The sequence below is a fragment of the Mesoplodon mirus genome (assembly GCF_964341445.2).
Source record: "Mesoplodon mirus genome assembly, chromosome: X".
Lineage (NCBI taxonomy): Eukaryota > Metazoa > Chordata > Mammalia > Artiodactyla > Ziphiidae > Mesoplodon > Mesoplodon mirus.
Window position 1 is genome coordinate 86419942 of NC_138981.1, and position 24783 is coordinate 86444724.

Consider the following 24783-nt stretch of genomic DNA (forward strand, 5'->3'; position numbering starts at 1 on the left):
CGCAGTATGTGGGATCTTAGTTCCCTGACCAGGAATCAAACTGGTGCCCTCTGCAGTGGAAGCACGGAGACTTAACCAGTGAACCATCAGGGAAATCCTTTTTTTGTTTTCTTAATTTTTTTCTATTAATCAGTTTCTTATAAAACTTACCAGTTTCTGTATGCATATACAGCAAATACAAATCAATATTCTCTTCACCTTTTGTCCGTTTTTACAAAGATAGTTATCATTATATCAACAATTCTGCATACCTTGCTATTTCCATTCAGAACCAAAATCACAAGCCACAAAAGAAAACACAGACTGGACATCATCACAAATAATCTTGTGCTTCAAAGGATAATGTCAAGAAAGTGAACAGACAACCCACAGAACAGAAAGTTTTTGCAAATCATGTATCTGATAAGGAACTTATATCTAGAATTTTAAAAGAATTCTTAAAACTCAATAATAAAAAGATGACCCAACTGTAAAATGGGCAAAAGATCTAAATAGACAGGTCTCCAAAGAAGATATATATATAAATGGCCAATAAACATATGAAAAAATGTTCAACATCATTAACCATGGGGAAATGCAATCAAAACCACAAGGAGGTACCACTTCTCACCCATTAGGATGTGTATAATAAAAAAAATGACAGTAGAGTTAACAAGTACGTAGAGAAACTGGAACACTCATATACCATTGGTGGGAATTTAAGATGGGAGGCTGCTTTGGAAATAGTCTGGAAGTTCCTCAAAAGGTTAAAATAGGTACCATACGACCCAGCAATTACACTACTAGGTATCTACCCAAGAGAAATAAAAACATATTTCCCCACAAAAACTAGCACATGAATGTTCATAGCAACATTATTCATAATAGCCAAAAGGTGGAAACAACCTAAGTGTCCATCAACTGATGAGTGAATAAAATGTGGTATATATCCATAGAATGGAATATTATTCAGCCATAAAAAGGAATGAAGTACTGCTACATGCTACAGCACAGATGAACCTTACAAACATCATGCTAAGAGAAAGAAGCCAGATGTGAAGGACCACATTTGCAAAGAACTTCACTTGTATGAATTGTGCAGAATAGGCAAATCCATACAGACATAAAGTAGATTAGTGGTTGCCTAGGGCCAGGGGGTTGGGGAAAAACGGGAAGTGACAGGTGAGAGGTGCAGGGTTTCTTTTGGAGTGATGAAGATGTTCACAATTAGACAGTAGTGATGGCTGCACACTTCTGAGAATGTACCAAAAACCTTTGAATTGTACATTTTAATTAAGGTTGAATTTTATGTGAGTTATATCTCAATAAAGTTGTTAACAGAAAATAATGTACCTTAGAGATCTTTCCATATCAGTAAACAGAGAACATCTTCATTCTTTTTTATAGCAGCATGGTATTCCATTGTATGGATGTAGCATATTTGATTTAACTAGTTCCTCACTGATGGACTTTTAGGATATCTCATCATTTGCTGTTACAATATTGCAATCAATCAATCAATGCATGTCATTTTACATGTGTGTCAGTATATTTGTAGGATAAAGCCTCAGGAATGGAATTACTGGGTCAAAAGGTATATATACATTTATAATCTTAGTCTATATTGCTAAATTTCCCTCCATGGGATTGTGCCAATTTACACTCTGACCAGTAATTTTTTAGAATTCATGTTTCCCCATAGTATTGCCAACAGTGCATTATCAAACTTTGGAACTTTTGCCAATCTGAGATACAAAAAGTGGTATCTCAGGGTACTTTTAATCTGCATTTCCACTATAATGGAAGAGACTGAGCATCCTTTCATGGTTCATAAACACATTTATGTTTTCTTTTTGTATCTTGCATTCATTCTTCTTTTGGGCTGTTGTTTTTCTTACTGATTTCCAAGAGTTTGTTATAAATTAAGGAAAAAAGTCTTTGTAATATGAACTGCAAATTTTTTTCCAGATTGTACATTGTTTCCTCTCTTTGCTTTTGGTGCTTTTTATCATGCAAGTTATTGATTTTTAAGACTGTTTTACTGCAATATCATTCACACAGCTCAAGTACTTATTCAGTTCAGTGGTTTTTAGTATATTCACAGGGTTATGCATCTATCACAACAATCAATTTTGGAATATTTTCATTAACTCCTTAGCAGTCACTCCCCATTTCTCCCGAAACCCCCCACCCTAAGCCCTAGACAACCATAAATCTACTGTCTGTCTCTTAGAGATTTGCCTAGTCTGGACATTTTCCTGTCAATGGAATAAGTGGCCTTTTGTGTCTGGCTTCTGGATACCAGTCCCTTATCAGGTAAATGATTTTCAAATCTTTTCTCCCATTCTGTGGGTTGTCTTTTCATCTTTTCACTTTCTTGATGGTATCATTTGCAGCACAAAAAGTTTTTTTTTAGCTTTGATGATGTTCAATTACACACACACACACACACACACACTTTCTTGTAGCTGTTCCTTGGGTCTTTGATGTTATATGTAAGAAGGGTTTGCCTAACCCAAGTTCACAAAGATTTACTCCCATGTTTCAAGCTCTTACATTTACTTCTATAATCCATTTTGAATTCATTTCTGTGTATGGTGTAATGAAGGAAGTTTTGTTTTATGTAGCCAAATTTAACAACCTTTTATTATATGTCTTCTGAAGTTTCATAGTTAGAAAGGGTCTCTGCACTCCAAGATTATAAAAAAAAATTCTCTGATTTCCTAGCATACATTTATGATTTCCTCTGTTTACACTTAAATCTCTTAACTCTTCTGTAATTTATCCTGGTCTGCAACATGAGATATAGATCCAACCTTTTTTTTTTTTTGCCTTATCTACCCAGTTGTCCACCACCATCTATTAAATAGTTCATTTGTTCCCCACTGATTTGAGGTGTCACCTTCATGATATGTATACAAAAACATTTTTAAACTGTATAATGAAAATAAAAATAAAGGACAACTGGAAGAGTATGCAGGAAAAGATAAGGAAATAAGTGTGAAAATATACGGGCCTCATGATTTTATTTTGGGTAGAGGAAGCTCTTTGACAACTTTCTCAATTTTTTCCCATGGGTACTGGTGTGTTTAGGTTTAGGGTACTGGTGTGTTTAGGTTTACTGTAGCTTCTAGAATTAATATTAGCCATTTTCATTCTTCCTGGAAATTTCCCATTTCATCTAGGTTTTCAAACGTATTAGGAAGGAGTTATACAAAGTACTTTCTTATATTTTTAAAAATTTCTTCATATCTGTAGTCATACTCCTTTTTCTCATTTAAGACTTTATATTCTTGATTAGGTTTACTTATCTATTTTATTTTCTTCTTCCAATAACACCTTCTGGTTTATTTGTTCAGTCTATAGGATTTTTAGGTTTTTTTGTTTTGTTTTTTTATTGGGGTGTAGTTGTTTTACAATGTTGTCTTAGTTTCTACTGTACAGAAAAGTGGAGTTCCCTGTGCTATACAGCAGGTTCTTATTAGTTATCTATTTTATACGTATTAGTGTATATATGTCAATCCCAATCTCCCAATTCATCCCCCCACCCACTTCCCCCCATTAGTGTCCATAGGTTTGTCCTCTATTTCTGTGTCTCTATTTCTGCCTTGCCTTTGTAGTTCATTAATTTCTGGATTTTTAAAATGTTATTGATTTATTCCTTCAGTTTTCATTAGCTTTACTGTTCTTCTAGCTCACTGACTTGAAAGCTTAATTTATTTCCTTTTAATTCTCACTTGTTTCATCTAGGTATTTCATCTGTACTTTATTAATTAATTTATTTATTTTGGCTGTGCCACACAGCTTATGGGATCTTAATTCCCAGTCCAGGGCTTGAACCCAGGCCCTCGGCAGTGAAAGTGCAGAGTCCTAACTACTGGACCGCCAGGGAATTCCCTCAACTGTAATTTATACCCACCTATGTTCTTCGAATATTACAAAGAAATTGTGTTATTTATGTAAAAAAGAGAGATTACAAGAAGACAACATTTCAAAAATCAAAATAATTGAGCAGGGCCAGAACTGGGAGTGAAGCAGAAGGCATTCCCCGTGGGTGCACAATTTAAGAGGGTGCCAAAAACTCACTAATCAAGACAAATGATATCTTGATGCAATAATTTGGAAAATCGAATTGTAAAATTATGGCCGACAGGCTGGCTGCCTGCTTTTATAAATACAGTTTTATCGGAACTAGGGCCAGGACTAGAGTTAAGGTGACTGAGGCATGGCTTAGCAAGTACAGGAGTGGATCTCACTTTTTAAAAAAACTTAGTATTTTGTTCACAGATATTTTGGACAATTTAATTTTTGAAAATACTGCATTAAAAATGCACCTTGGGGCTTCCCTGGTGGCGCAGTGGTTGAGAGTCCGCCTGCTGATGCAGGGGACACAGGTTCGTGCTCTGGTCCGGGAGGGTCCCACATGCTGCGGAGCGGCTAGGCCTGTGAGCCATGGCTGCTGAGGCTGCGCGTCTGGAGCCTGTGCTCCGCAATGGGATAGGCCACAGCAGTGAGAGGCCCGCGTACCGCAAAAAAAAAAAAAAAAAAAAAAAAATGCATCTTGATTACTAAGATTTGGGGCATCCTCTTAAATTTTGTACCTGATGTGGGTTGCTTTATTTGCCTCATCCAAGACCTGGCCCTATAATTGACTCTTGATGACAGTATAATGACTTTTTTATTTCTTTATACTTCTGTACACTTTACAAATTCTGCACAATAAGCATAACAATAAGGATTACTTTGACCATCAGGAAAAATTATTTATTTATTTGTTTGTTTGTTTTTTGTGGTACGCAGGCCTCTCACTGTTGTGGCCTCTCCCGTTGCAGAGCACAGGCTCTGGATGCGCAGGCTCAGTGGCCATGGCTCACGGGCCTAGCCGCTCCACAACATGTGGGATCCTCCGGGACCGGGGAACGAACCCATGTCCCCTGCATCAGCAGGTGGACTCTCAACCACTGCACCACCACGGAAGCACAGGAAAAATAATTTTAAAATGAAGTCAAGACTCACTCAATGATGTTCCCTGTAGTTTCACCATGGGGCTTGCAGGAAACAAAAACTAGTATGCGGATGGCCCCTCAGTTTTGAATGGCTTGAACCACCTGGTAATCTAAAGGAAGAAACACATTGCTATTAATATAATTAAACTATCATGGTCCAGGTTATCACAAAGTTGCAACTGGCCGGCACATAGGACTGGTTAGGAATAGAGGAGAAACAGGTTCAGAGCCAGCTCACTGAGAGCAGCCTTAACATGGTGTAGAAATGAGAGACCAAAGCTGGTGGACATCATGGGAATACCTAACTAGCTCTGTAGCAGGAAAGCTAGTCATCCTTACGCAGTCCCGCTGGGCTGGGTTCACTATAGCAACAATTAACTGCCCATCTTCCTTTGACTTCAGTAGCTGTGGCAAAATCTTCTTTGCTCGACCGGTATGTAATTCACAGTCAGTGATGCTTGCAAAAGAGAGGCCCACATGCCATAACTCAAAATGCAAGCCAAGCAGTTGGGGGTGGGGAGCTTCAGCTTTATAGAAATGTACAGAAAGCAGGGAGGGCTCTGCCATCTTCCCTTTGGATCTAACATATTTCTGCATAACAATGAAAGAAATGCTTTTGGACCTGCTTCGTTTTTTTCCAATGCGCTTTCCCTTGCAATATGTCTGTAGGCCTTTCAGCTTGAGAGACTAGACGTGTTATTTTACAACTTAGTGACTCACACAGCACATAAGGACCTATTCCAAGAAGAGAACCTTGACTATAACTCAAGTGCTCCTTCTGCTATATTGGAGGCTTTCACATGGAGCCTCAGAAGCTGTCTAGAGGTGAGGAAGAGGGGAAAGAAAATCTTTTTTCTATGTTGCAGTTTGGCCTAAGACTTTGTTCAAAGAAAAGGTCCTATTGCTAAAAATAGTTTGAAACCTATTGTATTGTTATGATGCCTCATGAGTCTAATGTCAAGAAGGCTCTTCTATATTATTCAAAGTTTTGCCAAGTTCCCTTCCTATCAGCTAGGCTTATTCCTTCCCTTAGGCTTTTTCCGGATAGAAAAAAAAAAGATTAGGGAAGGATAAATTAGGAGTTTGGGATTAACATATACACACTACTATATATAAAATAGGTAACCAACAAAGACCTACTGTATAACAGGGAACTCTACTCAATATTTTGTAATAACCTATAAGGGAAAATAATTTTTTTTAATGAATTTATTTATTTATTTATTTTTGGCTGTGTTGGGTCCCCGTTGCTATGCGTGGGCTCCCTCTAGCTGCGTTGAGCGGGGGCCACTCCTCGCCGCAGTGCGCGGGCCTCTCATTGCTGTGGCCTCTCCCGTTGCGGAGCACAGGCTTCAGTAGTTGTGGCTTGCGGGTTCTAGAGCGCAGGCTCAGCAGTTGTGGCGCATGGGCCCAGCTGCTCCACGGCACGTGGGATCTTCCTGGACCAGGGCCTGAATCCGTGACCCTTGCATTGGCAGGAGGATTCTCAACCACTGCGCCACCAGGGAAGCCCAGGGAAAATAATTTGAAAAAGAATATATATATATATATATATATATATATATACACACACACATATATATATACGCATATAAGTGAATCACTTTGCTGTATACCTGAAACTAACACAACATTGAAATCAACTATACTTCAATTTTTTTTTTTTTAAAAAAGGCGACCGCTTTTAGAAAGTCATCAGAATCCAACTCTGAGCACTCCAGAACACCTTCCCTTCCTCCCCAGTCGTGGATACAGTAGATGCCCTTTCCCACACAACCGTTCCCATAGTACAGAACAACTACAGCTCTTAATTTCTCCCCAGAATGTGCCATTGAAGGCTGCAGTCCACCTGGCATCCTCTACCGCCTGCTCCACCAACTCAATCCCAAGGATCTAGGAGGTATACTGAGCCAGAGAGAGGCCAATCACACCAGGGGAAGTAGGAGAGAATAAGAGGAGGGTATTTTAGGGTATTACCAATGAGGTTATGCCTGCACCACTACCACCACCTCCCCACCTCGGCTGCAAGGGCCCTGGGTGCTGCATGGATGGTGTTGGGGAGATAAGCTGCATGTTGATTCTGCCCTGGGCTGCCACTTGCCAGTTACACAGCAGATGTCAAGGAGGATGGTGTTAAGAGTTCACTCCACTCAGCTCCCCCACAGTCCGATACAGTATCTCTGCACCAGCAGTGTTAACCTGGAAAAAGGCATCTGGAGAGATGCATATCTTCAACCCCAGGAGATCTTCAAAGATGTGGGGTTCCCCAAACACGAGCTGGTAGGGGGACTGCTGATGGCTGCAACGGGTCATAGTGCTAGAAAAGAATAAAAGAAGAAAGCACCTTGGAATGGCAGGCCAACCTATCTCTAGTGGTTGGTTGGAGAGGGAGGCCCCAGCATCTCAGCTAGGAGACAAAGCCTCCATGGCATGGCCCTGAGAGTTCTGGAGGAGTTCCCCTCTCAGGGGATGGAGGTACATGCAAACACTTGGCCATCAGCAGTGCTGCCTCAGTAATCCACAACCCAGACTATGGCAAGCCATCAGAGTGCGGCTTGCTGTTGGGCTGTCCCAGGTTTACCTTTCCTGGAAGTAAAGTGATGTCAAGTCACAGACTGCTCCTGGCCCTTTGGTGAAAAACTTCTTTACAGTCTCCTTCTGAACATAGAGCTCCTCCTGCCCAGATGACAAAATCAGGAATCAAGCAAAAGCCCACCTCTGACAAATTTTCTCTCCAAGCTCTATGGTAATCAGCCCTGCAGTAGTCAGAAAAGAAGGCACATTACTCAAATCCTATTATAGATAACACTTAAAGCAATGTTCTGTAGGACAAAAAAAAAAGCTATTTTCACATCTCAGCAGAAGCACTGCTTTGCTTATTGGCTTTTGACAAATGCTATACAACAGACATGGCACTTTCTCTGGTTTGAGCCTCTTTAATAGTTCTCTAAAGAAAGTGTGAGAGTTATTCTTGTTGTAACCTAGGAGCTAAACTAAGCTTTTGTCCCATCACGAACAAGCAATAACCTTTCAATTCCTTTCATACTTCTCTACTTCAAACATCCCATCCACCCATCCAAACACCACCTCAGAAGACACGCGTCCTAAGAGAAAGGAAAGAAAGGACACGGAATAGAATGAGCATGGTAACTAAATCCTTTCTTCGAGTTCTAAACGTTTTAAAATTCTTACGTCACTACAGAGAGCCCTATCCATTAGCTCGACACAAGGACATATGACAATAAACTACGTTGGAGCTATAGAGTTAAAAGGCCAGGAATCAACGACCTGGGTTCAAGCCCTATAGCTTTGCTATTTACTAGCTCTTTAACCTTGGGTACCTCTATGCCTCCATTTGCTCAGCTGTGAAATGAAGGGAACAATACCTCTCCCTCTCCAGCCTACTTCACAAGTTGCTTGAGATGATCACATAAGTATTAGAATATTTTGATACAGGCATGTTTGAAAGCTCTAAGTGTATTACAAATGTAAACATATTATGTAGATTATGAAATTCTGACCATATTCTAGTCTCTATTAAATTGGCTTCTGGAATTAGTAGAACACCTAATAAGTTCCGTGGGCAAAGTTCTTGTGAAAATCCTCAGGAGTCCTCACATGATAACTCACTTGGTAACCTAGCCTCAGTCTCTTTGGTTTCATTATGCCAGCAGCATGGTTAACAGGATCCTTGCCAACTCCTCATCATCATCCCCAACGCTTCTTTCCAACCCATACATTATATGGATGCGTTTTCTGCTATCTGCCCTGAAACCTCCAAACACCAACTGCAGCATTTTTTTTTCTTTTTTTTTTTTTTTTGCAGTACGCGGGCCTCTCACTGTTGTGGCCTCTCCCGTTGCGGAACACAGGCTCCGGACGCGCAGGTCCAGCGGCCATGGCTCACGGGCCCAGCCGCTCCACGGCATGTGGGATCTTCCCGGACCGGGGCGTGAACCCGTGTCCCCTGCGTCGGCAGGCGGACTCTCAACCACTGCGCCACCAGGGAAGCCCACCAACTGCAGCATATTGATAGTAAGGGCTGCTACAGAAGCTGCTCCTTATCATCCTTTGAGTCTCACCTGCCTTAATTCCTGGTGATGGAAAGTGATGATGGCCATTGTGTGCCCTCAGCTATTGGTGTGGGCTATGTGCTCACACCAGTACCCACCTTCATGAAACAGAAGGCAGGGCTCCAATGGGGACTGTCGAAGGAATACTTCGTAGTACTAGGAAGAAAACAGTACTATAACACAGGCAAAACTAACAAAGTTTGACAGCTCATTATTCATGCTGAGCGACTGTTATGGGCTGAAGTGTATCCCCCCCCACACACAAATTCATATGTTGAACCCTCAGTACATCAGAATGTGACCAGATTTGGAGACGAGGTCTTTAAAGATGTGTTTAAGTTAAAATGAGGCCATTAGGGTGGGTCCGAATGCTGTGGTTTCAGTCAGCCACGCTGCCACCCCAGTGGGCCCACCACACCAGTGGGCCTGGAGGACAGTATCAACCAATAGAGGATTATTCTCGAGCCTTAAACTTTAGTGGAATTTGCCCTGCTAGATTTCAGATCTGCTTGGGACCCATGACCCCTTTCTTCTTTCTGATTTGTTCCTTTTGGAATGGGAATGTCTATCCTATGCCTGTCCTACGATTGTATTTGGGAAGCAGATAATTTGCCCAGCTTCACTGGTTCACAGCTAATTCTGTCTTAGGATGAATTATACCTTGACTGATACCTCTCATCCACACTTCATTTAGATGAGATTTAGGACTTAGAGTTGATGCTGGAATGTGTTAAGAATTTTGGGCTGTTGGAATGGGGGTGAATGTATTTTCCATGTGAGAAGAACATGAATTTTGGGGGTCCAGAGGAGAGTGTTATGGGCTGAACTGTGTCCCCCTAGGATTCATACATTGAAGTCCTAACCCCTAGTACCTCAAAACGTGACTGTGTTTGGAAATAGAGCCTTTAAATAGGTGATTAGTTAAAATGAGGCAGTTAAGGTGGGCTCTAATCCAATCTGACTGTTGTCCTTATAAGAAGAGGAAATTTGGATACACAGAAACATCAGGGATGCACAGGTGCACAGAGGAAAGCCCACATGAGGACACCACAGAAAGGCAGCCATCTGCAAGCCAAGGAGAGAGGCCTCCGAAGAAACCAAACCTGCTGACACCCTGATCTTGGACTTCCATCCTCCAGGACTGTGAGAAAATAAGTTTATGTTGTTTAAGCCACCCAGTCTTTGGGATTTTGTTATGGCAGTGTTAGCAAACTAATGCAGTGATATAAGAAACATGATCACTGTCCTGCAACCTTACTGAGGGATCCTATCCATGAGAGCCCAAAAAGTATGCTCCAGGAAGGCTCAGAGTTGTATACTGAGTCTAGCACATAACCAGTGCTCAATAATTATTATTGAAAGAAGGTATGAAAGAACAGCAAAGGTATCTGTGTGAAGAATCTCAGCTTATTGTGTACACAATGTGGAATACAATAATCATCCATTTCTGTGAATTCCTCCTGGCAGCAATTCCCAATACACTACTAAGCTGCTATAATTCCATTCTTGCTTATAACTTCCTGATGTAAGCCCATTGTTTCTGTATTTCTTCATATAACCAGGTGCCAACTAGCTTAGTTGGATCCTTCATCTTCCCCTGGTAAATACAGGTCAAAAGCAATCCTGATTCAGTGTTGAGATATCAAAAATCCTTAAAGCCAAACTTCAAACACAAGCCAGTTGCTGCCACAACAGGACACACTATCTGATTTACTAAGTCCTCTTGTTTTCATAATGCATGGGTTCTGGATCCACTGTATTTTCACACAAACCCAAAATAGTGCATGGGAGGGAGAGTTACACCAAAAAACAGTGCCACTTGAGAGGGTAAAAATCAATTAAGGGTGCACTTGACCACTTCTGCTATAATTTCATATAAATGCAACATAAGATGCTTAACTATACTTATACTGAACATATTTTTCCAAATTTTGAAGTTGGTGATTTAAAGAAAGACTGGTTCAACTGTTGTTTACTTGCTGGTTGGAAAGGAATGTTTTCTGGAAGAAGATTCAAATGTCTTTGAGGTCCTAGAAGGATGGGAACTGAAAAACTGAGTCTGACCTGGAAGATAATGGGTAAGTAAATATGAAATACAGCTTCTCCACTGTATGAGCCAAGGCTTTGGTTTCTTCTTTTATAAAATAGAGCCTGAAACTCCTATTCTTACATGGGAATGCCTAAGCATCATATTGCAATATACAGTTGACCCTTGAACAACATGGGTTTGAACTGTGTGGGTCCACTTACATGTGGATTTTTTTCAATAAATACGTACTACATTACTACACAATCTGTGGTTGGTTGAATCTGGGGTTGGTTGAACTCGAGACATGGAACCGCAGATACAGGAAAACCAAGGATATGGAGGGCCAACTACAGAGTTATAGGTGCATTTTCAACTGTGCAGAGGGTCAGCGCCCCAACCCCCATGTTGTTCAAGGGTCAACTGTATCAATGTATCAAATCAACACACTGTATACCCTAAACTTACACAATGTTGCCTGTCAATTATACCTCAATAAAATAAAATTTTTAAAAAGAGTGAAAGGGCCTTCTGGTTAAAATAAGACTATTCCTCTTAAAAATCCTACTAAAATGAAATAAAGGAATAAAAAAGACATAAACGTATTTAAACTCATTGATCCACCAATTCTCCCTTCTCTCTCTCTTGCATCATTGTCCTCCCTCACTACTGGATCATTCCCATCAATACACAAGCATGTTCTTCTAACTCTCCCAACTTTAAAAAGAAAAGTAACCTTCTCGAACCCACTTTCCCCTCCAGCCACTGTTCCATTTATCCGCTCCTCTTTGTAGCAAAGCTCCTCAAAAGAACTGTCTATATTCACTGCCTCCCATTCCTCTCCTTCTATTCACCCACTCAAATCAGGTCCCCACCACTCCACCTAAAAAGCTCCCATTATGGTCACTAACGACCTCCGTGTCATGCAGTTCAAAGGTCAATTCACACTCCTCATCTTATTTGACCTACCAGCAGCACTGGCACAGCTGACGAGCCCCTCCTCCTCAGTTCGCTGTCTTCACTAGGCTTTCAGGATCCCACACTCTCCTGGTTTCCTCTGACCTCACTGGCTGCCCCTTCTCAGTCATCTTTACTGGTTCCTCTTCTCCTCCCAGACATCTTAAAATGGGAATGCCCCTGGGCTCAGTCCATGTTCCTATTCTCTTTCTATCTACTCTCACTCCCTTGGTCATCTCTTCCAGTCTCATGATTTTAAATAACATCTACATGTTAACAACTCCAAGACTTCTAATTCTTGAACCTCATCCTAACAGATCCAACTACCTATTTAACATATCCACTCAGATGCCTAATAGGTATCTCAATGCAACATGTCCAAAATGGAGCTACTAACCTCCCCCTACTCAAATCTGCTCTGGCACAGCTTTTTCCATTTCCGTAGATAGTAACTCCATTGTTCCACTTTCTCCTCCCAAGAACCTAGAGCCATTTTTCACTCCTCTCTTTCTCTTATACCTTTCACCCAATCAATCAAGAAATCCTGCAGTCCTGTCTTCAAGATATATCCACCTCCACTGCTCCTCCCACTGGGCTATATCATCTCACATCTGGATTACCACATGAACCTCCTAACTAGTCTCTCCCTGCTTCTACCTTTCCCTACAACAATCCATACACAATACAATAGCCAGAGTGATCCTGTTTAAAACCTAAATCATATCATGAGATGCCCGCCCCCCAATCAAAACCTCCAATAGCTCAGAATAAAAGCCAAAGTCCCAACAATGACCTCTGAGGCACTACACGATCTGGTCCCCATTAACTATCTTACCTCTTCTCCTATTACTCTTCTGAGTCTACCTTCAATTCCTCCAGAAAGCATGCCATACTCCTACCTTAGGGCCTTTGCCATGGCTGTTCTCTTTGCCTAGAATGCTCTTCCCTCAGACCTCCACATGGCTGACACCCTCATTTCCTTTAAGTCTTAATTCCAAAGTTTCTCAACCTTGGCACTATTGTCAATTCTGTGTTGTGGGGGGCTTTCCTGTGCACTGCAGGATGTTTAACAGCATCCTTGGCCTCTACTCACTAGACAGATACCAGTAGCACCATCCAACCATCCCCCAGTGGTGACAACCAAAAATGTCTCCAACGTTGTTAAATGTCCCCTGTAGGGCAAAACTAATCCCAGTTGAGAACTGCTGCTTTATTCAAATATCACCTTCTCAATGAAGCCTACCTTGATCCCATTTAAAATTACAACCCGCATTTCTCCCAAACTTATGACTTCTCATCCTCCTTATCCTGCTGTATTTTTCCCATGGCATTTGTCTTAGTCTGTTTGGACTGCTAAAACAAAAGTACCATAAACTGGGTGACTTATAAACAACAAAAATTCCTCAGTTCCAGAGACTGGGAAATCCAAAATCAAGGTTCCGGCAGATTCAGTGTCTGGTGACAGCTTCCTCAATGACGGCTGCTGTCTTTTCACTGGAACCTCACATGGCAGAATGGACAAGCTAGGGGCTTCCCTGGTGGCGCAGTGGTTAAGAATCTGCCTGCCAATGCAGGGGACACGGGTTTGAGCCCTGGTCCGGGAAGATCCCACATGCCACGGAGCAACTAAGCCCATGCACCACAACTACTGAGCCTGTGCTCAAGAGCCCGTGAGCCACAACTACTGAGTCCATGTGCCACAACTACTGAAGCCTGCGTGCCTAGAACCCGTGCTCTGCAACAAGAGAAGCCACCACAATGAGAAGCCCACGCACCACAACGAAGAGTAGCCCCCACTCACCACAACTACACAAAGCCCGCGCACAGCAATGATGACCCAACACAGTCAAAAAAATTTAAACAAACAAACAAACAAACAAATAAATAAATGAAAAGAATGGACAAGCTAGTTCTCTGGGGCCTCTTTTATAATGGCACTAATCCTAATCATGAGGGCTCCACTCTCATGACTTAAGCACCGCCCAAAGGCCCCAACCTCTTAATACTATTACCTTGGGGGTGAGGATTTCAACATATGAAATTTGGAGGGACAGAAACATTCAGACCAGCACTGCACTTATCACCTTCTAACATATTATATAATTTACTTTATTATGTTTTTTTTAAATCTGTCTCCCCCCACTAAAATATAAGTTCCACAAGGGAAGGGATATTTTCTTCATTATTGTATCCTAAGCACCTAGAATAGTGCCTGGCATTTGTAGGTACTCAATTGTACTTGTTGAATGAATAAATGAAAGAAAGAACAGAGATAATGGAAGAGAAGACAACAAGAGCAAACCAGATAAAAGGCTGGAATGGCAACTGACTTAGCAAGATGAAGGAAGCTACATCCGGATTGCTTACAAAGGGGGATCAGATGAGAGGTAAGGCTTATCTGCTCCACACAAGCCTGGAAAGGCTCAAACTTGAAGTGCAAGGAGACAGAGATGGGATAAGGTACAGGGTTAAAAACAGGGTTTGGTTGAAAGTCTGGACATAAAACTGGTAAACAACCTCATCCTACTAAAAACCTCTATCCTTCTGTAGCAGGAGGTTGGGGATTTTTTTTCCCTTAGGAAAAAATGAAAACACAAATACCAGGAAATACCAGGTGGAGTGGTGGCACAGGGGTGGAAACAGGAAGATTCAATGTAAATTCTCTCAAGAAACCGAATAGTCCCAGAGTAATGATCTCCCAAGAGAGAGATATGGGCCCCCACCCACAAGCACCAGCGGTGAAGCCAAGAATCAACAAACCCACTCAAGCTGAATTGACAATCAATTTAAAGCCTCATGTTTAAACATGAACAGTCAGGCAACTACCACCAGCTATTTGATTAAAGCCTTCATTGCAAAAGACAATACCCAAAACAAACAGGGGAAAAAGATCCCTGAAGGAAGCAGACAATTCAAAAAACAGGAAAAAAAAAGGCAAAAGCAAGATTAAAAAAGATATATATATATATATATATGTGTATATATATATTACACTATTTAAAAAAAGAAGATGCTATACAAAAGGAACAATCAGAGAACAAGCAAAAACTTTTGAAAATTAAAAGGTGGTAGAAAAAAGTCAATAAAAATGTTGGCATTTATTTCAAGAAAATTTCACAAAAAGAAGAACAAAAGGGAAAAAGATGGAAAATAGAAGAGGAATGAGTAGCAGATTACAGAATCAATTCATGAAGTCCAAAATCCAAATAATAGGAGGTATAGAGAGAAGAAAGAAAATGAGAGGAAGGAAGTAATTAAAGAAATAATACATCACACCAGTCAGAATGGCCATCATCAAAAAGTCTACAAATACTATATATAAAATAGATAACTAATGAGAATGTACTGTATAGCACAGGGAACTTTACTCAGTGCTCTGTGGTGACCTAAATGGGAAGGAAATCTAAAAAAGAGTGGATATATATATATATATACGTATAACTGAATCACTTTGCTGTACAGCAGAAACTAATACAACTTTGTAAAGCAACTATACTCCAATTTAAAAAAAAAAGTCTACAAATAATAAATGGCGGAGAGGGTGTGGAGAAAAGGGAACCCTCCTACAGTGTCAGTGGGAATGTAAATTGGTGCAGCCACTATGGAGAACAGTATGGAGGTTCCTTAAAAGACTAAAAATAGAGTTGCCATATGATCCAGCAATCCCACTCCTGGGCAGATATCTGGAGAAAACTCTAATTTGAAAAGATACATGCACCCCAATATTCATAGGAGCACTATTTACAATAGCCAAGACAAGGAAGCAACATAAATGTCCATCGACAGAGGAACGAATAAAGAAGATGTGGTACATATATACAATGAAATATTACTCAGCCATAAAAAGAATGAAATAATGCCATTTGCAGTAACCCATAGATGGGCCTAGAGATTATCATACTAAGTGAAGTAAGTCAGACAGAGAAAGATAAATATCATATGATATCACCTATATGTGGAATCTAAAACAATGATACAAATGAACTTATTTACCAAACAGAGGGCGTCCCTGGTGGTGCAGTGGTTAAGAATCTGCCTGCCAATGCAAGGGACATGGGTTCGAGCCCTGGCCTGGGAAGATCCCACATGCCGCAGAGCAACTAAGCCCGTGCACCACAACTACTGAGCCTGAGCTCTAGAGCCCACAAACCACAACTACTGAGCCCATGTGCCACAACTACTGAAGCCTGCGTGCCTAGAGCCCACGCTCCACGACAAGAGAAGCCACAACAATGAGAAGACCGTGCACCACAACAAAGAGTAGCCCCCACTCACTGCAACTAGAGAAAGCCCACGCACAGCAATGAAGACCCAACACAGCCAGCCATACATACATACATACATACATATATACATAAATAAAACAGAAACAGACTCACAGATATAGAAACAAACTTATGGCTACCAAAGGGGAAGGGGCAGGGGAGGGATAAATTAGGATTTTGGGATTAACATATACACACTGCTATATATAAACTAGAGAAACAACAAGGATCTACTGTATGGCACTGGGAAGTATATTCAACATCTTATAATAACCTATAATGGAAAAGAATCTGATAAAGAATATATATATATATATATATATATATATATATATATATATATATATATATATATATAACTGAATCAGTTTGCCGTACACATGAAACTAACACAACATTGTAAGTCAACTATACTTCAATTAAAAAAATAAAAATAGGGAATTCCCTGGTGGTCCAGTGGTAAGGACTTGGCACTTTCACTGCAGGGGCCCAGGTTCAGTCCCTGGTTGGGGAACTAAGATCCCACAAGCCATGTGGCATGGCCAAAAATATAAAAATAAAAAATAAATTAAAAAAATATTAATACAGGAAAATTTCCCATGTCTGAAAGTATTAGTTCCCAGCTTGACAAGGACTAGAAAGTGCCCATCACAATGAATGAAAGAAGGGCCACATGGTCATGAAGTTTCATGGACAGAGATTCCCTAAAAGCTTCTAAAGAAAAAAAGAGGGGAGAGATTATCTACAAAGGAATAGGACTTAAAGTAGCATCCAGACTTACACAATATTAGCGGCCAGATGACAATGAAACCATGTCTTCAAATTTATAAAGGCAAATGATTCAAACCTAGAATTTGAAATCTAGAAATACTCTCAGTCATATGTCAGGAAAGAACTAAGACATTTACAGACATGCAAAGACTCAAAGTTTACTCGTAGGCACCCTTCCTCAGGAAGCTAATGGAGGTTGTATCCCAGCTAAATGAGGATGTAAACCAGAAAAAGGAAGACAGGGGATCTGAGAAACAGGGAAAGACAGAAGAACAGCAAAAGGAGTCCCAAGATAACAGCTAGGCAGAAGGCCTCAGGAGCCTAGGATGGAGACTCCAGAAAAAAGGTCTTCAGGGAAAATACTAAACTCAAGTTTTTGACCATATGGAGAATATTGATGAATGTCTGACAGAGTTCTTAGAGCACTCAGAAAAAAAATTAGCAATAGGTTCATAGAAAATTAAGCCAATGAGAAAATGAGGTAATTATTCAAGCCAATAAAAACTAAAAGTTATAAAATCCATCATATTACATAGGACTAAGCAGTTATTTTTTTAAAAAATGAAGCATACAGCAGAAACTAACACACCATTGTAAAGCAATTATACTCCAATAAAGATGTTAAAAAATGATCAAAGGATTGATCCAAGAAGAAGATATAACAACTGTAAATATTTTAAAAAATGAAGCATATTATTATGTGGAAAAAAGGTACAGAACTGTGTCCATATTAAGCTACCTTTTAGCTAAGAAAAGGGGAGATACAAATATGTTTCCATTTTTTAAAATAAATATAAGTGAATAAAAATGTTACCCATAGAAGGAGGAAGGGAAGTGGGCAGAGGGGACAGAAGTGAAAGCTAGACCTCTTTAAATACACCTTTATGGGACTTCCCTGGAGGTCCAGTGGTTAAGACTCTGCACTTCCACTGCAGGGGGGGCGGGTTCAATCCCTGGTCAGGGAACTAAGATCCTGCATGTGGCGCAGCCAAAAAACAAAACAAAAAGAAAATACACCTTTATTTTGTAGATATGACTTTGAAACCATGTAAATATCTTACAAAATTATAAAACAAAAATGTAATCAAAAGGAAAAAGAAAAAAAAATCAATCCCTAAAATTAGAAAGCAAGAAGAATGAAGGAAAAAAAAGAATCCATGTATCATGTCAAGTTGGTGATGTAACTACAAAGAGATGAATTCCTTCAGAGCCACAATAATTGGACAAAAAGAACTGGACAGAAATCTTGAGCTCTTTTCAGTAATCATTTGTTAGTAATAATACTAGTATTGTTGTTCTGAAATTATATGTAAAGAGTAGGATAGAATAAATAAGTACAGCTGACCCTTGAACAACACGGGTTTGAACTGCACAGGTCCACTTATATGAAGATTTTTTTCACTAAACGTGTACTACAGTACTACACGACGCATGGCTGATTGAATCCACAGATGTGGAACCACAGATACGAAGTGGATTTTCGACTGCACGGGGGTTGGTGCCCTTAACCATGGCCTTGTTCAAGGGTCAACTGTAAGTATGCTAATGTTGTCAGGACTAAAGTTTTAATGGTAAAAGACAAGAGATAAAAATATAAAGTCAAAGGATTTAAGTAAAAACTCTGTAATTTTTAATTTGATTTGGACATATTACTGTGAACTCATGATATATTTTCTTTTAAAAAATATTTCTTAGCTCTGTCCACTAAAAAGGCACTGAACTATGACCAACTCAGTATAAATAAGCACGCAGCTAGAACCCTGCCATTTACCACTAAAAGAGACAAGGATTCCTTAAAGAAACGGCTGATTCCAGCTCCCAGACATAAAATGGACTAGATGTGCTAGAAATATCTTATCATTCCAGAACTATCACGGCCATCTAGGTCTCACAGCCAATTTAAAGAGGTTCCAGTTAGCCCAAAATGCAGCAATTGGAGTACCAAAAAACCCCTAGTATCTGCAGTAGATTGAAACATAACAAGTATGTTAAAAATCTATGAGTTGGGCTTCCCTGGTGGCGCAGTGGTTGAGAGTCTGCCTGCCGATGCAAGGGACACGGCTTCATGCCCTAGTCCGGGAGGATCCCACATGCTGTGGAGCGGCTGGGCCCGTGAGCCATGGCCGCTGAGCCTGCGCATCTGGAGCCTGTGCTCCGCAGCAGGAGAGGCCGCAACGGTGAGAGGCCCACGTGCCGCAAAAGAAAAAAAAAACACAAAACTATGAGTTCCTAATGATACCAAAACAAACACATTAACTGATCATCTTTTGAGGAAGGCGAAAGAACCAAGGATTTATCCTGCCTTACCTGTAAGAGTACCTTAGAGTAACCAAAGGGTTGATAGGGAAAAGTTATTTCTAGAAGAATTCCAGCTAATAAATGATAGATTTAGAACATAACTGCATTGCAAACCCCCCCCCCCCCGAAATAAGAGATCTAGGCACTGATCACTAATGACAGCTAAACCATTAAGCGAAAAGCTGACAGGGAACTTTTCAATGAGTGGATCAGACTGATGACACCTGAATCTGCTGTTCAATGTTAACATCACCAAAAAAGAGAGCCCATTAGACATCTACATATAAAAACATTCTTGCCAAAAATCAAACCTGAATCTGACCAACGCTCTAGATCTACCAGCTTAGAAGAAATACAGGGGATAGAGAAAGAACATTCAATGATATCAAGGGGATTCGATCAGCAAAATCCAGAATGGGAGAATCTCCAGAGGAAAACAAACCAGTTTGTTCAAAAAGTAAATTGCAGGGACAAAAAAATTAATAGGGAGGGGTACTTACAAATTAAGAGGCTAAAGAGACATGTTAATCAAATGCAATGTATATACCTTGTTTGAATCCTGATTTGAACAAGCCAACTATATCAATTAAGCTTTTTATGAGATAAAACAGTGCCAAATCTGAACATTTACTAGGTAGTTGATGATATTATGGGATAAATGTTTATTTGAAGGTGTGACAATGGTATGAAACTATGTTAAAAAATTAAGTCCTTTCTGTTAAAACTCATGCTGTGGTATTTATATCTTATATGATATAATGTCTGGAATTTGCCTCAAACAAATCCAAAGGGGCTGGTGGAAGGTGGGTGAGAGTATAGTGAAAGCAAGATGGGCCATGTGTTGATAGTTACTGAAGCTGGGTAATGGGTACATGGGGTTTGTTATACCATCTATACTTTTATACGTTTGTAGTTTTCCACAACATAAAATGAAAGAAAAAAAAACAAGTACAATAAAGGAAACAAAATCTTAGTACATCTACTTGGCTCAGGAGTGAATATCTACAGTCATAACAATACAGATGCTAAATATCAGTGAGACCGGTTGGTTGGACTGGAGTGGTGATGATGGTGGTGGAAATAGAAAGAAAAGGGTAGAGTCAAAGTATTTTTAGAAGGGAAAACTGAACGAAATAAATAAGAAAACAAAAAAAAAAGAAAAGAAAACTGAAAGGACGTGGAGATTTATTATATGTGGCTGAGGAGGAAGTGGTAGGATTAAGACAGAGGAGTCTAAGAGGACATATGTTTCTAGTACATGTTGCTACCATTTACTAAGGTGAGAAAAAAAGGGCACATTTGGAAAGGGAAGAGGGTAAATTTAGTTCAGGGCAATGGTTCTCAACAGGAGACGATTGTGCCCCACAAGAGATATCTGGAGGCATTTTTGGTTGTCACAACTCACGGCCTCTAGGGGCAGAGGCCACGGATGCTGCTAAACATCCTCCAGTGCACCTAATAGCCCCACACAATAAATAATCATCCAACCCAAAATGTTAATAGTGTGAAGGTTGAGAAATCTGGATCTGGGCCAATGCTGATTTGAAGAGCTCTACAGGAAAACTAGGCGAGGATGTTCAGCAGCCTTTGGAACCCCACCTCCTGAAGCTCAAGATGGAGCTGGTATGCAAATATAAGTTTAGGAGTTGTCAGTTTACAGGTGGTCATCCCAATCATCAGCTACAGTGGTGTTCAATCTCCCATGAATATATTCAAAAAGAAGGCCAAGCACAGAGTCCTGGAGGACACCAACACTTACCGTGGGAAAGAAAGGGAGAAAAAGATCCCATGAGAATGACTAAGAAGTGGCCAGTGAAATAGGAGGAAAACCATCAGAGAATGGTATCACAGAAACCAAACAAAGACAGTGTTCCCAAGGAGGAAAATAAGAATAATAAGTGGTACCAAAGGCAGAGAAAAGTTGAGTAAGTTAGGGGCAGAAAGTTTCCATTTAATTTGGCAAAACGGAGCTCACTGATGACTTTGGCAAGATTAATTTCTAGGAATTGTTGGGGGCAGAAGCAAGAACCATCAGATTTTTTTTATTGAATATGTTTATGAACTGAAAGAAAAGAGCCGATAGAGATGGAGAAAAATAGGTAAAGAAACGGGAGAAAGAGGGAATGTAAAAAAGGAATAAGGGAACTGGGGAGAGAGGAGATGAGTCCAAGATAGTGTTTCAGGGAAGAAGAATAGCCTTGGACAGGTAGAAGACTAACAGCATTTCACTGAGATAGGAGGGAAAGGAGGGGTAAGATTTCAGGGAAATTGGTAGATGGTAGGGGAAGCAGCTAAGGGAATTCTCATCTGTTGGTCTTAATTTTCCAGTGAAGAACCAGGCACAGCCATCTGTCAAGAGCAAGGGTAAAGGTGATGGGATAGGAAATTCGAGGAGAGGTAAGAGTTTGGAATAGTCACTGAAGACAATAGGAGAAGAAGCTGACAAGGGTCATGTAGGAAGATTTCTGGAGAATGATCCTATGATGGGAGCTGTGTTCTAGCCAGGAAATCTTTGAGGTCAAGATGTGTCCTATGAGAAGGCACCACCCAAGTGTCAGACAGCTGAATCATTAGGAGGATGGGTGCTGTAAGTATAAACAGGGAACAAGTATGTCAGTTGGAAGTCCTGTTTCTTTTGCCTTTTTAAGTTCCAGGAGGGCAGGCACCATGTTTGTTTGAGTCACCACTGGATCCCCAGGACCTAGTCCAGTGCCTGACACATAGTAGGTACTCAATAAATAGTGGGTGCATGAAATAGAGGGATACTAAAATGTCTCAGAGGCCAATCTAATGATGTAGATGCCTTACGCCCACTCCCATATCTCTCATATGTTTCAACCTTGTTCTGCTGAAAACACTAGCCTTCCAAATACAGACACCCGCCATTTTCTATCCTGCCCTAATCAGTATCTCTCTGTCCTAAATTTCCCTTGTATTAAATTCCTTGGATGCTTGGCATTTGCAATAATGGATGCAGTTCTCTCTCCTCCTCTCCACCCTCTCTGAAATGAAACACTAGCAATGTTCTCTCCACCATTAAGAAGTACACTTTCAGAACAGAACCCCTCTTCCCCTGTAGCACTAGAAGAGCTCTATTATTAAAATGTCAGGCATGCTGCTGTTATAGACTACAATGCCTGGGGTCATCTTCAACCAGCCTTTGCTCCTTACTACCTGTGCCACTTGACTGTGTTTCTTGGGGATGTTTCTCAGATGGTTAGACAGTACACAGACTATGTTCCTGTCTATGGAAGGAAAAAGAATTTGAATTACATGGTTTTCTTCCTAAAAGATTATTTAGAATAAAATGTCTAGCAACTCAAATCCCCTAATCCAAAGAGGCATATGCAAATACGAAGAAGCAAAGTACCTATTTCATGCTCAAGGCCATTTTTCAGAGAAAACCTGTTTCCTGGTCCGGCCATTAAAAAGCTTATTCTTAATGGAGCTAGTCCGCAATATTTTCTCTCATGCCACAAATGTGCGATATGATAATGTTCAGATTTTAAGAGGGAAGTAAAATATAATGGGTTTTGTTTTTCTGTTAGTGAATAACAGAACACTGACGTCATATACTCATTTAATTCAGCACACAGGGGAAAAAAAGAAACCCAAGTGCCTACCCTAATGAACAGTAGTTTAAGGCATATGGATATTAAACACTGTGACCAATATAAAATGATGGTGTTTCAAGTGGATTTATTGAAAATGGTAAGTCCAGGAATGGAATCTGGGAATGGATACTGGAATTAAGTCTCAGAAATATGCCACTGTGATTTCTCTCACCAGCACTCACCTCCCCTACCAGTTCTTTTAAGGCAGATTTATCACAGAAAGCTCTTAATTTTCAGGGATATGGGGATGTGAAATAGAAAGGGCATGTCTCCAATAAGCAGGAGACTGCTCCCAGTACAGAAAGTAACATAAAATGATAACGATGATGATGATGACGATGTTGACAACAATGATGATAATGAGAGAGCAGCAGCAGCAGCATCAAAATTTATGAAGTGCATAGGTCTCAGGCATATGGCTTTTAGAGGAAGAAAGCTGGGGGAGCGGGGAGGTTGATTCCTAGCACTATAATACAATGACTACTCACCAAAAAGTATCCCCAATTAACCTTATTTTTTAATGCTTTTTTTAAATTGAAGTATAGTTGATTTACAATGTTGTGTTACTTTCAGGTGTACAGCACAGTGATTCAGTTTTATATGTATATATATACATATATATATATATTCTTTTTTAGATTCTTTTCCTTTATAGGTTATTACAAAATATTGAGTATAGTTCCCTGTACTATACAGTAGGCCCTTGTTGGTCATCTATTTTATATATAGTAGTGTGTATATGTTAATCCCAAACTCCTAATTTATCCCTCCCCCACTTTCCCCTTTGGTAACCATAAGTTTGTTTTCTATGCCTGTGGGTCTATTTCTGGTTTGCAAGTAAGTTCATTTGTATCACTTTTTTTGATTCCACATATAAACGATATGATATTTGTTTTTCTCTGTCTGGCTTACCTCACTTAATATGATAATCTCTAGGTCCACATTGCTGCAAATGGCATTATTTCATTTTTCATAGCTGAGTAATATTCCACTGTGTGTGTGTGTGTGCGTGTGTGTGTGTGTGTATCACATCTCCAATTAATCTTCTGATCACGCTCTGCATCAAAGGTTTCCAATTCAACTTTCTCCTTTAAAGCCACCATATTTCCCACTCCTCTCCACTCCAACAGACACTGTTCTCTGCACCCTCCCCTTTCCTCTCAGTTTTTGGTTTGTTATTTCTACTAGTCACAGCCTTTGACTGACCTCTCCAAGTTCCCAGGTAGTACCCCACAGTCTTTGGATTGCCATCTGGACCTCAGTTCACAGAGAAGGTGGACTTATTTCGGTAGCCATTGATGACAGGCTGGAGAAGGCAGAAGGACAGGAGAGGGACAACAGGTCAAATAAAACCAAGGAGGACAATACAAAGAATGAAAGAATGTTCTCTGGATGAGAAAAAATAAATGATGCTTGCTTGGAAGGTATGGCATAGGTGAAATTCCATGACTGAGAAGATCAAACTACTCCATAGACACTCCATAGGAGAAAGGAGTTCCAATCTTGCCGTAAAGCAGGAGTCAGAAAACTTTTTCAGTAAACGGCCAGACAGTAAATCATTTTAGGCTTTGCAGGCCATATGGTCCCTGTCACAACTATTCAACTCTGCCACTGTAGTGCAAAAGTAGCCATAGACAATCCATAAACAAGTGAGCTCAGCTGTGTTCCAATAAAACTTTATTTACAAAGTCGAGCAGCAGAGCAGATTTGGCCTCAGGGCCACAGTTTGCCAACCTCTGCCACAGATTAAATTCTGCCTTTCTGCGGCCTCATTAGAAGTTTTCCAAAGTCTGG

General features: G+C 40.3%; 1 protein-coding gene across 1 annotated transcript in view; it reads right to left on the reverse strand.

Annotated features, from left to right (window-relative positions):
- TRMT2B (tRNA methyltransferase 2 homolog B) overlaps positions 1-24783 on the reverse strand; it is a gene marked incomplete at its 5' end in the record, with an annotated part of 37367 nt that overhangs the window by 4422 nt on the left and 8162 nt on the right. Inside the window, 14 exon segments of the mRNA XM_082609286.1 lie at positions 4996-5063; positions 5067-5095; positions 5325-5336; positions 5339-5672; positions 6693-6878; positions 6882-6923; positions 7094-7120; positions 7122-7302; positions 7567-7661; positions 9068-9115; positions 9119-9214; positions 22550-22616; positions 24192-24247; positions 24251-24295. Coding sequence (XP_082465412.1) covers positions 4996-5063; positions 5067-5095; positions 5325-5336; positions 5339-5672; positions 6693-6878; positions 6882-6923; positions 7094-7120; positions 7122-7302; positions 7567-7661; positions 9068-9115; positions 9119-9214; positions 22550-22616; positions 24192-24247; positions 24251-24295 — 1286 coding nt within the window.